Raw genomic sequence first — 16,637 nt, forward strand, 5'->3', positions numbered from 1 at the left:
TGATAGGGTGAAAATTTTTATTAGAGGATCTAAACATGCCCTAATTACAATATTCTTTCTGACGTCCATTGACAGTCAGAGCCTACCCACAGTCCAGTACAGTAGTTGAAGCTTGAAGGCTGATGACATGCTTGACTCTTATTGCCATCTGATCGATATGATTCGCTGGGTTTATTCAATGAACTGATCACTGTGCTGTTCACATTACAATTGCCTAAACCTTATCCGGAACACTAGCGGCAGCGATCAGTGGAACGTACAGTAGTCAGAGTAGTGATCAGTAGTCTTCAGTTTATATATTTATATATAGCTATATATAGCTAGGGCTTATTTCTACCACACACCATGCATTTTGACTAGGAGTAATATTAATTGTTTAGCCGATAAATTAAAAATATTACTATTTTCTAGTTCATCTCAACTCAAAACGAAAAATAAATAAATCTAGCTGATAGGGATGGGGAGATGCGTGTCGGAAGATATAGCGAAAGAGAAGCATGCGAGGCACAGGCAGATGATGGCGATATATACAACGACCTATGCAACGGAGGAACTCGTCTAGATGAAAAATTAAGCTCCCAGAAATTAAAATTGAAAATTAAGGACGTGAGAATTGTCGACGCGTGTACTCTACTTATGCATGCTTCATGTGTGTGTGGTTTTACTCTTGATTGACCAGCTTCATAGTACTTTTGAGTCTTTGGCAAGTCAATCGATCAGTATATGCATGCATACTCTGTATGTCTTAATTAGCTACTAGCTGGCAATCATGATTTAGGTCGTTGGTCGACTTGCACTCCATGTAGCAATTTAATTTGTCTGATTAGTTAGTTTGGTCAATTGTTCCTCGTGTATCATATAGAACTACCTAGCTAGTTCACCCAAACCATATGACTATTACAACTATATATGTGGCATCAACGTACTGATCGACCTGTGAGTAGCTAATTACCCATTATTAGTAGTAGACTAGTAGTAGAGCAACATGGAAGCAGAGCCAACCGAAACCAAAGACAACCAAATTTATGACGGGTGCAGCTAGCGTACTATCTAAAAAATTCAGAGTAGCTTGTCACGGCACTGTACAGCAGTGCAGGGGCATCGCTAGTTCGCTACTAATACTGCAATTAGACACAACAACCAATTAATAACTGACACTGTCATGAGTGTACATAATACTAGCTAGGAGTGTCACGACGAGGCTTCACCCTGACGATCGAGACGACATTGCATACAGGATTGATTGGTATTATTAGCTGTAGCCGATCGATATATGTAGAGATATGGTCGATCGATCGGTCGCTGTCCCCGTTTCAGAGAGGCCCAGCGAAAGTCCCGTTTGCCCTCTGCTCCTTCCACCTCTCGATCTGCACACACACCCACACACAAAATCCCAACGCCAAACAAGAAACACGCATGTGAGAATTATTCAGAGTTGTCTTCGCAAACAGCTAGCTTAGCTAGGGAATATTGCATGCAATCAAGCACAGTTTCGAACGATCAAGCCAGTGAGGAACAGTGCTACTAATCGAACAAAAATGGCACTGCACAGTGGTAGCCAGGACCAAGCTGCGATCGAGTATTGTACTGTACACTCTCTGTACACGGCGAGTTTATTAGCTATAGCTAGTTCAATTCCGGCGTGTAAATAAATGGCCGTGCTACTCGCGTCGTTTTCGTCAGCATGCTACTTGGCTACTTGTATGGCTAGAGACCTACTAGAGTGCATGTATCATGCCTGCTTCTTTGCATATTGCTTGGCTTGTGCATGCATGCATATATTCTGTCCAGGATGAACCACTAGCAGTACACTAGCCGCATGCCTTGTCTTGACTATATATATCTACATCTACATCTTCACGGACCACACATAGATATGCGATACATATTTTTCTTTGTCGCCATTTGAGAGATACTTCTTCCGTTTTATATTATAAGAGTTTCTAATATTGCCCACATTTATATACATGTTAATAAATCTAAACATATATGTGTGTCTAGATTGATTAACATCTATATAAATATGGGCAATATAATGCTAGAAAGTCTTATAACTTAAAACGGAGGAAGTAGGAAGGAGTACATTGATCGATCTCGATCTCTCTGGTACTGTATTGTGTACTGCTACTGGTTCAGAGTACGTGATATAGAATAACTTATACATGTAAACTATCTTATGTCTCAGTTTCTTGTTTAACAAATTATTACCGTGTGTTTTATAACAGAAGCCGAAGATGTAAAATATTTCCATTAGCTATAAGTACGTACCCATTCCCCGGGGCAGAGGGATCTGTAGCACTTGGCATACTTGGTGCACTCGTCGGACCCTTCACCCTTGGCTTCTATGCACCTGCATACAGAATTATAGATAGGATTTACGTACCATATGGATATGAGTCATCGTGGTTACTTCAGCTTCATGAACATGCGTGCTATAAGCTACTAGGCGTGCAGATGAAACATCGCTATATATATGTACTGTACTCCTATCTATCAATCTATCTAGCTATATATATATATAGGGGGTACTGTATAGGTAAGGATCGATGGCGAACTTGCTTGTTGTACTCGATGTAGCACGTGAAGCATCGCTTGGTCTGGTTGGCCGACGGGAACCTCCAGTCTCCCGGCGTCGTCTCCACCTTGATCTGCAAATACTCATCAGATCAGCGAGAGATGCAAGAATCGAATAAGGCCTGGTTTAGTTCCAATTTTTTCTTCAAAATTCCAATTTTTTCATCACATCGAAACTTTCCTACACACATAAACTTCCGACCTTTTACTTTAAGCTTTCGATTTTAGTCAAACTTCTAATTTTAGCGTGGAACTAAACACAGTCTAAGAGAGGGAAAAAGTGCAGACATTGGCATACTTACAGTTGGTTTCTCGGCCATGGGAGGGGCGTCAGACATGGACGACGTACGACGATGGTTTCTTCGTTTACTGTCCTATACGAGCTGCAAATTTTACGATGAGATATGGTTGGGGGTTTGGAATGTTCATCCGGGCAGTGTATTATAGGTGGTGACATCTGCAGCATGACGAAAGTCCTGGGCAAGTTGGGCGTTCTGGGCGTTTACTTCTGCGTAAAATACTGGTTTTGATGCTTCCTCCAGCGTGTCCAGTCCACGGCTGCAATACAACGGGCGCTAGCTGTTTTGTGTGTTAAGGCTGGCCGGAATTGGAAGAAGGAAACTGGATTTTCTAAGCCCAAGGACGAAGCCCAATAAGGTTTCCGGCCCGTTACGATGTGTCGCCTCGGCCTCGGCTGAATCGGGCCTCGATGAGAGAGCCCATATATATACATGAACTTATGCTTTTCAGGCCTTGATGACGGTAGGCGCGCCGGCCCATTAGGTGAGAGACGTCCTAGTCTCGTGGTACGTACTACGTACGTGTATTTTAGTCGTGTATGTATGTATGTACTACGTGTAGGCGTAGGAGGTGAGGGCAAAAGTGTCGCGCCGTGCGTGACGGCGACGGCAACGTACGGCTGCTGCTGTTGCCATTCAGTCGTCGTCGCGTACGTACGTACGTACGCGCGAGATCGTCGGAGCGGCGGGTCAAGACGTGACACCACGCGCGCGAGACCGAGAAACGAAACGCAGCCACGACGTGCGGTGCGCGGCCGGGAAAGTCAATTGCGCGGCGCAGGTACGGATAGATACCTTAGCTCACCACCTCTCGCCAGTCGCCATCGCTCGGATTTGCGTATGTAAATAGTACTCCGTATATCTCACTTCAGAAAGTTACGACGCTTGAGTCTTTGACCGATCCAAGCTAAGTAATGAATATCTTTCTTCTTAAAAAAAAAAGAAGATAAGAAAATTGACGTTCCAGAATCCTGTGCAACGGACACGAAGACCCACTGCACTTAAAAAATTTATGTAAATTACCCACCACTGCTATCAAACCCAACGCATCCGTTTCCTTTCTATCTCCCTAGTCACGCGCGAATCATTCTCCAAACCCAAACCCTGCGCGCAAATCCTTCCCCAAGCCCCATTGTTGGAGGGTGAACTCCGCTAGCGGGGGACAGTGAGGCCCCACTTTGTTGGTTTGGCCGGAGGCAGCGGGTGAGATTCGAGAACTCAGTGAGATCGGATTCCTCGAGAACAATGAGATAATAGGGGTTTATACATGTTCGGGCCGCTAAGAAGCATAATACTCTACTCTTGTGCTTAGCTGATTGTGTGAGAAATTACAATATCTCCTTGTTAGAGTAGAAGCTGTTGATGATGAGGGCAGAAGACTGCTTTAGTGAAAAAGGCTCATCCCTCCCTAGATAGGCCTGAACCGGGGGTGGCTAATGGGCGGGTGACCGCTCCAGGCGATCACCCCCATCCCTTATAAGCTACTCTCTCCCTTCCTCCTCCCATCTTCTCTTCCTACTACACCATACATTTTTTAAAAATAAAAAAATAAAGTTGAAAAAATTTATGTATAGAAATACTATATATAAAAATATTTGAATTCAAATTCATATTTGAAACGGGTATGTAAACTTTTGAATTATAAACTTTGGGCCTATAAACTAATATTTGAATTCAAATTCAAATTTGAATCGGATATGTAAACTTTTGACTTATAAACTTTGGGTCTATAAACTTTAGGTGTATAAAATTTAGATGCATAGAAATACTATATATAAAAAATATTTGAATTCAAATTCAAATTCAAATTTGAATTGGATATAATTCAAATTCAAATTTGAATCGGGTATGTAAACTTTTGACTTATAAACTTTGGGTCTATAAACTTTAGGTGTATAAACTTTAGATGTATAGAAATACAATATATAAAAAAATATTTGAATTCAAATTCAAATTTGAATTAGATATATAAACTTTTGACTTATAAACTTTGGATCTCTAAACTTTAGATGTGTAAACTTGAGATGTATAAACTTTAGGTGCATAAATTTACTAAAATAAGAAAGTAATACGGTGACAAAAAAAGAAACCACGTGGAGGGAGGGGGGACCGCGCTAGGGGCGATCGATCGTCCCTTAGCCTTTCCGGCCTGGACCTCCTTTTATATCTCAAGGGGTTACTACATGGGCCCACCCAGCCTATCCAGGGAGGATAATCACATTAAATGCATGTCTCGTTGCTTGCCTTGGAAGTCTATTGCACGCGTTGCTACGGCGTGGGGCCCATCAAATCTATCCAGTTGACACGGGGGACATGCATGCCATTCGGTATTTAATGAGTGAAGACTTTTGGGTCCCCACTTGCGCCGGGAAACAGAAATCTTACGCTGACCGGGTTAGGCAAACCGTCTCCGGCTGTGATACGCAATGTGACAGTGCACAGGCGTACTACCCTGGCCACATCGGTCATTCGACTGGTCCCAGATTGGTCACAATACAACAAGGCGCACCACGCACTGCATTTAATGTAGCATGGTGCGCTCGTTCACACTGCCTTAAATGCGGTTAGGTGGGCGGAGGAGGCCGATCCCCCTGGCGGGGTGCACGTGGCTACCGGGGGCAGCCTCCTCCCGATGGTCCTGATACCTCCAGACCCATATCACCGACACCCATCCTGTGCCCCGCTCCTTCCCCTAGCCGCATCACCGCCGCCGTCTCATCCTCCTCCCACTCCGCAATAGCTTATGGTATTATAAACATTAATTAGCTCAAACCCAATAATCCAGAGAAATAAACAACTCATAACTTATTCTTATTCTACTATAGTTTATTATAATCCAGCTTATAATAACGTGGATCAATAATCTGAATTATAACAATCTTATGTTGAAACAAATAGGACCTTAGTTGTTTATAGTTACATAGGTTGCAAAAATTTTAACCCGAAATCGTTTATAGTTATGTACAGATTCAAAAATTGCAAATACTAATTTGTTAACAATTTTAATTGAAGTCATATTAGTATTATTATTGGCTAACCTATAATTAGAGGGATAACCTCACAGAAATTTATTACTCGTGTCATCATGTCACGATGTTACTATCATCGGAGATGGATGGATATGCATATTTTTGTTGCGGTCGCGACGGAGATTGGAGCGCGTGGAAATTAAAGCCTTTCTTGTCATTTAACGGCACAGTTGAAGGTTTCATTTGCAAGCTACCCATGTTATAGCTGTCCTGATCAATTGGCTTCTTTTTGTTTGGACGCCCAACAAAGTGAAAAGGGGCCCGTGTGTCCGGTGTCGTACGGCGAGAGCGAGTTTAGATTAGTTTGATCGAGATGAACCAATCAGATTTGGTAACAGCACCCAACTGTACCAACTGTAGATGATAAAATTTAAATTTTTGACCAAAAAATACAAAATACTTTTCGTAAAGACTAGCCAGAAACGGCTCATTGTTTTGGATAAGCATATTAGCAAAAGTTTGCAGTAACTTGAAGCTTACGCACTCGATCAAACCAACTTCTAGCGCACTAATCCATCGTATCGTTGGACCTGTCCTTCCTGAAAAAAAAAAACCGTAGCTCTCATGTGTCACGCAGGAATGATGAAAAAGAAATCAGAACCGAACCAAAAAAAGAAGAATAAGTTCGATCGGCCTCCATATCCACCGAGCTATGATGACCAATGCTCTTCTCCTCTTTCCCCCCACCTACAACTACAAATGTTCCTGGTTAGTGCCACGTCACCCTCTCACTCATCGGAGTATATCACTGGCTTAATTAATCGCCACTCATAAGGAAGCAATCTCCAAAAAAGCATCCATTCACGCATGCACGCATCAGAGTTCACAAGTGATCCTATCGGCGTCCCACTGTTTACTCCATGTGGGCACTCACGTCCCAACGACAGATCAAGCCAGCTTTTGACCACCCAAACACGGGGAAAAGCCCCCCGTGCTTCACATTACGGTCGCTTGACGCAGTGTTGATTAGGCTGGGGACACCCAGTTAGCTAGGGGAGTATTCCCTCCATCCTCTATCCTATAGTATAATACTCCTCCCTCTCTCCTTAAATATTTAACGCCGTTGGTTTTTTAAATATGTTTAACCGTTCGTCTTATTTAAAAAAAATTAAGTAATTATTAATTTTTTTCTATTATTTAATTCATTGTTAAATATACTACTACTACTCAATTTTTTAAATAATATTTACAAAAGTTTTTGAATAAGATGAACGATCAAACATGTGTAAAAAAAATCAATGGCATCAAATATTTAGAGACGGAGGGAGTGATAATTTAGTATAAAATAAAAAAATATCATAGTACTATGAATCTGTGCAAATCTCATGTTCACATTTGTAATATTAGAATATGTCTCATTCCCTATTAGGTTGTTATATAATCAGAGTAGAGTAGTCAGTGATAAAGGCTGAGACATGCATGCGCTAGGCCACCTCCCATAATACAACAATCTAGTACGTGTTAAACTTATCCTAGTACGATGAATCACTTTTGTAACAATATGATGCATCTCATTTCATATCATGTTGTTATATTATGAAACAGAGAGACTAGTCAGTAAGAAAGGCTGAGACATGCATGCACTAGGCCACCACCAGCGACTCAGCAAGAGCACTTGCAGCAGGGTTGGGTAGGAGGCGTCACATGGGCAGTACGTATCCGTGCACAGCCAGTGCTTGGCATTGCAGGCTTGGGATGCAAACATTTGCCACTTTGGCAGCAATGGTGGCTTGGGGGGTGTGGAAAGGTCGTCAAGAGGACGCACATGAGATGATCCCTCTAGGGGTTCTGGCTGGTTCTGTGTTGATTGGATTGGGGAATTTTGGGACGGATCCTTTGTTTGGAAGTGAATCCAAGGCTTCTCTCCAACAACCCAACATTATATGTGGTCTCTTCTTTTTTCTCGTGCTGCTGGTAGGGAGGCTAGGTAGCTCACTACTACTGTTACCTGAATGAATGCAGGAGGCGGCGGCCATCAACCGTGAGCTCTCTCTCGATCGGTTGCTGGGCTGCGCGTAGGTAGATGAGGTCGTTTACGACAACGCATCGTGGGCGACTTCCAACTGTACACGATCGTGGGCGAGACACAAATCTAGCAAACGATCTAGCCGGCCGGCTGGCGCATGTAGTCTTTCCATAAAAAAAAACCGCTAAATTTTTAGTAGGATATATCAATCTTAGGGTGGTGTTTGCATCCTTTAGTCGTAGGACTTAAAAAACTTTAGTCCATGTCTGTTTGGATACAGGGATTAAAAAAAGACTAAAGATTATTAATTGCACTGTAAAAAGAACATGTTACCTCTAAAACAATGCAGAGAGAGAGAGGATAGGGTTGTGAGTGGGGGCAGCAGGTGGAAAGAAACAACTCAGTCCCTATAAGCTTCTCTTATAGGGACTAATGGACTAATGTTCTAACCATACATGCCATTAGCTATTAAGTTAGTTTTTTATAGGATAGAATGAGTACTCGCCATAAAATCCTGGAGGCTGGAGCAAACAAACGCAGGGGAAGGTTTCAGTGATAGGCGATTAGCACACGGAGAAGATCGTGCGGTATGGGTCCAACAAGAAAGGCAACTAGCAAGGTCTGTCTAACAATATGAATTCTAAATTGGATTTCCTCAACCCCCGGCCTTCAGATCCATTGCCACGATGGCACTGACTAGCGTGGAGCACTGGAGCATGACTGCATGAGCAACCTCTGTCGGCTCTGTGTGAGTTTGGAAGTTGGAACAAGAAAACGAGAAAAAAGATGTCATCCGCCGTGGACAAAATAACGGGGTTGATAACCCTAGAACTTTCACTTCAACGTCATTTTGGTCCCTGACGTGGCTTAATATAGTCTTCGGGCTTACTAGAAACGCCAATGGTCATTCCACATCATCCATTCATACAAATTTAGCATTTAATATTTGTTCTACTATTACATTTTTCATAAAAAAAAGGAAAAACAATGAAGAACAAACAAACAAAACATAACGGCATATCTTTTGGAAAAGAGAGTTTTATCGATAAGTAACTGGATTACAATCATGCTGCCCATATACATAACACAAGCCATGATAGTCTCACACCAAACTGCGTTCTGACTTGATTATTTTGCAAGCTGTGCAATATCATGAGCTAACCTATTACACTCTATTTTACAGTGTGACAGATCACACTTCTTAAACAAATGACATTGTATCATTCGTTGCGCGCAGCAGAAAGGTCCACCTTGATCTTTCTTCCTCTCTAGCCAATAACCTCCCAAATTAAGCCTACCAATTGGGCAAGATCCACCCCATATTCAATCCAATCCACAACAGCTAGCAATGTTATCCCAAACCATCCCAATCCACTAGCCATCCCATAAAATCCAAACCAGACCAATCCATTTTCCTCATTAGTCTAAACCGAACCAACCTATTCTTCTTTTATGGCCTCAATCCACCTCCCAAACCATTTAAACCTACATCAAATCCACTTCGATCCTTCAATAGTCATGCCGTACTCACCGGCGGCGACGCAGCTGGATAGAGCAAATGTTGCATGCATGTAACTGTGGCGTCGTGGTGACGGCAGAGGACATGACGCCAGCGCCGTTCTCAGCTACGGTCACGTCGACGTAGGCGCAGGAGCATCGTGAGGCCAGCCAGCTCGCTAAGGCCGTCTCCTCGGCGGTGGCGGCGGTGAGCGATGGGCCGACGACACAACTGCTCCCTTGTACATATCGCACACCTGCAGTTAGCTATGGTGACCATGCCCAGCGGCACCATCCCCGCCGTAGTAGATGTTGTCTAGGCTCAGCACGGGCCATCACCAGCCACGGCAAGGAAATCCAATCGCCATGTGGGAGCAGTGGGGCAACAACAAGAAGCCTAGTCGGCACAAGAGCGGGTAGCTCTAGCGGCGAGACGGGAGGAGATCGAAGAGATGCAACGAGACACGTTCCAACTGCCTCGACTCCCACGAATACGGTGCCGCCATGCGCGGCCTCTCCGCTGACTGTCGCCACCAAGTCCAGGTCATGTGTGACCTCTCCCGAGACGAAGAGGACGGCAACAAGGAGTAGTCAAACTCGGTCTGTTAAAGGAATCCACTTGCCATCCATGGGTTAAATCCACTTTCAACCCGATATCACCAAATCAAATCCAGGCCACACCAATCCACTTATGTGTCACCAAAACCGATCCAATCCATTTGAAATAGCAACCCATTTTCACCCAATCAAAGATAATCCAAACTAGAATCCAGTCCATTTAAGCCATTCCAACTCAATCCATTAGCAGGCTTACTTCCAATTACCGTGCCACAGTCAGACTCAATACTCGACCGATATTGGTACATTTTAGGCCTTCACGACAAGCAAATAATTCAACCTCCTCTGCTGCCACACATTTTCTGAAAAATCTCTAGGACGTTAGAATTACTCTCCCGTCAATATTTCTAATCACAATTCCTATTGCTCCATTTCCTTCATTAGAGGAGAAAGCCCCATCCATATTGATTTTGCCCAACCATTTGGTGGGGGTCGCCAAGGGTTTGTTATTCTTAGTATAGTTGAATCAAAAGGACTCCCTGCCTGGCAGATACTTTTGCCCTTTGGGTCTTCAGTTTTTGGTCATTGGCGAAACAGATGTTGCATTGGTAATTAAACAATGTGACATCTTCCTTTGTTTTATGTTCGGTGTCTCCTTTTTCTTCTCTCACCCACTTTTTTTTCCTACTCAAAATATAAAGCTAAACATTGTGCACCATATATGGCTGTGTTCAGCCGTCTCTCTTCTCAACTCATTTCCCTCATTTTTCACGCGCACGCTTTTCGAACTACTAAATGGTGCGTTTTTTTTGTAAAAAGTTTCTATACGAAAGTTGCTTAAAAAAATCAAATTAATCCATTTTTTTAAAAAAATAACAAATACTTAATTAATCACCTGCTAATCGTTGCTCCGTTTTCCGTGCGGGCACTTAGTGTTGGGAACCAGGGTTCCGAACACACCCATAGTTGTAACAGGTAAATATGGAGATTTAAATGCTGACTTTTATGTGCAAAATAACTTGGTAATACCACGTGGCATTTTTAATGGTGTTCGAGAACTGTTTTAAGCCACACGAGAATCTTTTAAAGCTTGTTCAGAATATGTGAAACATCAAGAACTAATTTAACACGTAACAAAAGTTTAATGACCGAATTAGCTATTCACCGTAAAATAATCTGCTCCTGAAGACCTGGAAATAATAAGATGAATCACACTGTCCACGCTATTGCCATTGCATGACCACGTTAAACACCGCTTCCAGATAAACTAAAACACACAAATCTGACCCCCCATGTGACACGATTTCTACGGGCATAATTTTTGTCCCCCCCCCCCCCCCCCAATAAATAAATTCCAAAAACAACTTATCCAAAAATAAATAAAATCCCAGTCAATGGAAGCTTCCTCCATTAAACTCGTCGAATTCTCCACACGCGTGAATTCATTTCACCACCATTATTACCGCACGACGCAATGCCATTCACAGCAGATTAATTCACACACTCTTCACGCGGAAACACAAATCACTACACAAAACCAGCCATTCCCAATCGATCAATATATGATAAAATAAATCCATCAAAAATAGCAACAAACTACTATAAATAAATACTCCCTTCCACACAACAAAGAGAGGAAGGAAAGAAAAGGAAGGAAAGGAAACGGAAACCGATCACCCTCCCCTCAACCAACCAACCACCCACCCAACCAGCCAGGCGGCCGGCCGCCACCGTCAGCGAGCAGCTGCCGCGGCGGCGCTCACGCGTCTCCTCCCCCCCTATTTATATCCGGCCTCGTCCCATCTCCACCCTTTCCTCAGGCAGGCGCACATCTAGCCCCTGCCCCCCTCCTTTCCCCACCCTAATAATAATATTTTTTTCCAATCCCCGAATTCCCCCCCCAAGAACTCCCTCGATCCAAAAGGCACCGCCGATTTTGGTAATCTAGAAGGTTCTAGACGGGCGAGGAGGATGCGGGTGCTGGAGGACGACATGTTCCCGTCGACGCCGGGGAAGGTGAAGATCGAGAGGGCGACGGCGATGAACCGCCAGCTCCACCGCTGCTTCGCGTCGACCAGCACCATGTTCCTCTGGGCGCTCTTCCTCGTCGCCATGACCGCGTCGTACCTCAGCTTCCAGTCCTTCGTCGACACCTCGTCCAAGTACTTCGCCGCCTCCTGGGGCGGGCTGCACTGGGAGCGCCAGATCCGCGCGTCCGCCGCGCCGAGGCGGCCGCCCGGGTCGGCGGCGGGCGCGGGGATGTCGGTGCTCGTGACGGGCGCCGCCGGGTTCGTCGGCACGCACTGCTCCCTCGCGCTCCGCAAGCGCGGCGACGGCGTCGTCGGCATCGACAACTTCAACTCCTACTACGACCCCTCGCTCAAGAAGGCGCGCAGGTCGCTGCTCGCCTCGCACGGGGTGTTCGTCATCGAGGGCGACATCAACGACGGCCGCCTCCTCGCCAAGCTCTTCGACGTCGTGCCCTTCACGCACGTGCTCCACCTCGCGGCGCAGGCGGGCGTGCGCTACGCCATGGAGAACCCGGCGTCCTACGTGCACTCCAACATCGCCGGCCTCGTCACCCTCCTCGAGGCATGCAAGGACGCCGACCCGCAGCCGGCCATCGTCTGGGCCTCCTCCTCCTCCGTCTACGGCCTCAACGACAAGGTGCCCTTCACGGAGAGCGACCGCACTGACCAGCCGGCGTCGCTGTACGCCGCCACCAAGAAGGCCGGCGAGGAGATCACCCACACGTACAACCACATCTACGGCCTCTCCATCACCGGACTCCGCTTCTTCACCGTGTACGGGCCATGGGGGCGGCCGGACATGGCCTACTTCTCCTTCACCCGCAACATCCTGCAGGGGAAGCCCATCACGGTGTACCGCGGCAAGAACCGCGTCGACCTCGCCCGCGACTTCACCTACATCGACGACATCGTCAAGGGCTGCCTCGGCTCGCTCGACACGGCCGGGAAGAGCACCGGCACCGGGGGCAAGAAGCGCGGGCCGGCGCCCTACAGGATCTTCAACCTCGGCAACACCTCGCCGGTGACGGTGCCCAACCTGGTGTCCATCCTGGAGAAGCACCTCCGCGTGAAGGCCAAGAAGAACGTGGTCGAGATGCCCGGCAATGGCGACGTGCCATTCACGCACGCCAACATCTCCCTCGCGAGGCAGCAGCTCGGCTACAAGCCGACCACCAACCTCGACGTCGGGCTCAAGAAGTTCGTCAAGTGGTACCTCTCCTACTACGGCTACACCAGGGGATCCAAGAACTTGTGACTATAATCCGCCCTAATTCTTCTGCTAATTCTTTTCTTTTTCTTTCTTCTTTTTTTCTTCTTATTCTCTGGCCATCCAGTGGTCGATTCCACTCCAGGATCAAAACATTAACATTCTTATTTCGACTTTTTTTTTGGGGGAAATATTTTAGGATGTTCTTTGGAATACTGGGGGGAATTCTTTTCTTGGGGGAGGGGAGGGAGGAAGAAGAAAGCAATGGAGAGCAGCATTTTTCTCTTCCTTTTCCCTTTATCTTCTCCATGCTCTTCTGTAAATTTCGTTCTCCATAACGTTTCACACCCTCGAATTTTTTGTGTGTAATCTGGCTGGTCATAGCTGAGCTATGAATCTTTCTTGAGCTAAACTAATCAAACAATAAAACAACAATGCGTTTAAATTTCGAATCGATTACTAGTTTGTTTCGCCGCCCGCAAAATTTTCTCCCGGAGACGAGGGAGAGAATGCGAGAAGAAATAGGAAGGAGGAGAAGCAGTGGCAGTCTCCTGTAAATATGAGCCAACCGTGGGCCTTTTTCTAATGTGATAAGATAAGCAGAGAGAGAGAGAAGGGGAAAAGCGAGTGGCGCCTCGAAGGGCGTGAGGTGGTCGCCAGCTGGCCCGCGTCGCTGGCACTGGGCGGTGGGGCCGGGTTGCTTTATGGCGTCAGGTGGGACCACCTGTCTGTGGCTGTGGATGGAGGTGGGGCGGGATTGTCGGGGTGGGGCCCACCTAAACCCACGTTGGACCACATGGGTGGGCCCGTCAACGCGGTCGGTGGCCTCTCGTCGTTCTGAGCTGTACCCGAACTGCCTTTCTTTATTGCATAGGGAATAAGAATGTGTTTTGTTCTTGAGATCTACCCTCATGAGCTGCGCTTCTAATTATCAGGATTTGATTAATAAAAAAATATTTGTATTCCAAACTCTGTTAATTGTAAATCTGGTAGAGCAAATAAATTGAAGAGAATCCGTTGATGATTCATCGTTTTGAATTAATATTTGCAACCCGAGCATGAGTTGCTCTCTGCACATTGCAGTAGAAATGATGATCTTGCACTACGTCAGGATAGGGGAAAAACGAGTAAAACGGCTACTATTCCGGTGTGAAATCGGGATGTGCGACCAGTGGAGCAAGGTCCCGTGAATTTTCGGCAAACCCGAGCTTCCCGTGGCATTTTGTATCGGGTTGCACGAGTCCAGGATCAATTGGCCGGTGGCATCTCCGATTCTGTGTCGCGCCAACCCAGGCAAAGGCAAACAAGACGCTGACACGCGTGTAGTAGAGTCGAGGCATCTGCAACCTGAAAAGGCCTGAAACCAAATGTGCTGTGCCTGCACCGTTTCGGGCTCTCGACCCGTCGACCGGGATACTATAGAGTATTCGACGTCGGTTTGGACTGTCCGTTGTCATTGCCCTACTACGTACTGGCGTACTGCCGATTTATTTGACGTACACAAGGATTAACATAAACATATCTACAGTAATTGCATCCATCAGAGGCCTCGTGCGGTGGTGAGTCGTGACAAGTTTCATGATAGCAATAAAAATACAAGTAGAAGTTAATTGTGATTCATCTGATCATCTCCCGGACGGCCTCACCTGTTGACATGGAGCACTTTACTTTGGGCAGTGGAGGACTAGTGCGCTCGCTGTTGCTAATGGCCAGGTCGGGCCCCCACCCATCTAATGGGAGGGAAGCAACAAAACCCGCTGCTCTGCTGCAGCGCAGCGTGCAGAGTGCAATGGCGCGAGGAATAAAAGAGGACAACGACGGAAAAAGTGTACTGCTTTGCTAATCTGAAACCTATTTTAAGCCCAACTGCATCCTGTTTTTTTTTACCCTATTTGATTCAGCTTATGATTATTATAATCTAGATTATCAGAAGTAAGCTGAAACAAACAACTAGATTATTATGCTAGATTATTATAATCTATAAGTCAGATTAGTATAATCCAATAATCTCCTATAGAGGAGCTTTTTTCAGATTATTGAGTGGTTAAAGACCTACTACTTTTAGATGCCTCTAATAATCCAGAGAAACAAACAACTTGCAGCTTATTTTATGTCAACTTATTATAATCCAGTTTAGAGTAATCTGATTTAATAATTTAGATTACAATAATTTTAAGCTAAAACAAATAGGGCCTTAGCCAAATAACTTGTTTAGGTTGATCACTTGATCTTGTTTTGTTGTATACGAGTAATGTACTGGTCTCTGTTGGATTTACACACTTGGCTCCAACTTGAACCTGTAAAGGGAAAATAACCTAAAGCCATTGGTCGTTGCTGTCAAGTTAAAGTGACCTGTAACTGAAGCTAAGGTTTAGGACGTGCAATGCAAGACTCCGATGATTGATGAAGCATGGGCCTCTTCATATCCAGCTTGTGCCACGAGCCCACGTCCAGGTGAGTGTTCTCTTCTTCAGATAAGATAGTACAGTACTCCATATGGGTGTTGGGGTCACTGCATATTCATAGTTCATATCCAGCTCAAGGTCTCCTGCCTCCAATGATCCAGTCAGTTGGATCCTGCTTGTCTGGTTGCTTCCTTGAGGATGTGGGGGATATCGGAAGCGTCTGAAGCAAAGCAAAGCATAGCGTATCCCGTGTGGCGTTTCTGAACTCTGATGGGGGTTTCAGTCGCAATCCAATCCAATCCAATCCAAAGGAAGGCGACCTCGCCGGTTACCACTTCGGTTGGGGTTCGTTTCGTTTCGTCGGAGAGAAGTGTTATACAGCTTCAGAGTTAGGAAGCCAATGTACTCCAGTAGAGTAGTAGTGCATGTGTGAAGTATTGTCGTCCTACATGGACGAGCTGTGCAAAATTGCACTCTGAACTCTGAACCAGAAAAATACGTGGAGAACTAGAGAACATGCAAACGTAGCAGGTGGTGCGGACATCGTCTTGTTTGAAATCAGAGAAGGATTTGAGTCTTCTGAAGGTAACAGAACATGCTGTCCGTTTTTATGTTGGGTCAAAACGCATAAAAACCGAAGGTGCGAGAAACAACAAAAAAATTCCGTTGCCGGGACTCGAACCCGGGTCTCTCGGGTGAGAGCCGAGTATCCTAACCAGCTAGACTACAACGGATGCTTGCTCTAATAGATTTCATAATTTTATTAAAAGTTAACATTTTGCAAGGTATTCCTATAACTATGAGGATAATTATTGGGGCAGTGTGAGCCTTCTCTAATCCCGCCATCTATGTCATCTTCATATGATTGCTTTCCTGCATGATATGATTAATAATCGCTGAAACAAAATACAAATTGTACAAGCAACTCTCTCATTTTACAAAATCACAACTCCATCATTTTCTTTACGGCTGATAAGATATAAAAAATAAATAAATTGAGTGAAGCAGCTAAGGATAATTGATGAGAAACTTTTATATGTTGTTAGCAATTTAAAAAGACAATCCTGAAAAA

At 45.1% G+C, this 16,637-nt stretch overlaps 2 protein-coding genes and 1 non-coding gene across 3 annotated transcripts; 1 reads left to right on the forward strand and 2 right to left on the reverse strand.

The window, feature by feature from the left end:
* Nucleotides 1-1,003: 1,003 nt before the first annotated feature.
* On the reverse strand, nucleotides 1,004-3,037 carry LOC4330974 (cytochrome c oxidase subunit 6b-2). Its single transcript, XM_015769438.3, has 4 exons — nucleotides 2,877-3,037; nucleotides 2,560-2,648; nucleotides 2,269-2,350; nucleotides 1,004-1,367 (listed from the first exon to the last, which is right to left on the reverse strand). The coding sequence occupies exons 1-4, from the start codon at nucleotides 2,910-2,912 to the stop codon at nucleotides 1,314-1,316; spliced, it is 261 nt and encodes an 86-aa protein (XP_015624924.1). The 5' UTR covers nucleotides 2,913-3,037; the 3' UTR covers nucleotides 1,004-1,313.
* An 8,519-nt stretch (nucleotides 3,038-11,556) lies between these two features.
* Nucleotides 11,557-13,529, forward strand: LOC4330975 (UDP-glucuronate 4-epimerase 1). The gene has a single exon (XM_015767518.3). The coding sequence runs from the start codon at nucleotides 11,895-11,897 to the stop codon at nucleotides 13,206-13,208; it is 1,314 nt and encodes a 437-aa protein (XP_015623004.1). The 5' UTR covers nucleotides 11,557-11,894; the 3' UTR covers nucleotides 13,209-13,529.
* Nucleotides 13,530-16,226: 2,697 nt separating this feature from the next.
* On the reverse strand, nucleotides 16,227-16,299 carry TRNAE-CUC (transfer RNA glutamic acid (anticodon CUC)). Its single transcript has one exon. It is a non-coding gene; the product is annotated as a tRNA-Glu (tRNA).
* Between the last annotated feature and the right edge of the window lie 338 nt (nucleotides 16,300-16,637).

The sequence above is a fragment of the Oryza sativa genome, chromosome 2 (assembly GCF_034140825.1).
Source record: "Oryza sativa Japonica Group chromosome 2, ASM3414082v1".
Classification (NCBI taxonomy): Eukaryota; Viridiplantae; Streptophyta; class Magnoliopsida; order Poales; family Poaceae; genus Oryza; species Oryza sativa.

Excerpts from the sequence above, each read along its gene's own strand:
- LOC4330974 (XM_015769438.3), bottom strand. The coding sequence starts at position 2,912 with ATGTCTGACGCCCCTCCCATGGCCGAGAAACCAACT. Across the intron at positions 2,351-2,559 it reads TGCTACATCGAGTACAACAA|GTGCATAGAAGCCAAGGGTG; the intron begins GCAAGTTCGCCA and ends TTCTGTATGCAG. Across the intron at positions 1,368-2,268 it reads CCCTCTGCCCCGGGGAATGG|ATCGAGAGGTGGAAGGAGCA; the intron begins GTACGTACTTAT and ends GTGTGTGTGCAG.
- LOC4330975 (XM_015767518.3), top strand. The coding sequence starts at position 11,895 with ATGCGGGTGCTGGAGGACGACATGTTCCCGTCGACGCCGGGGAAGGTG.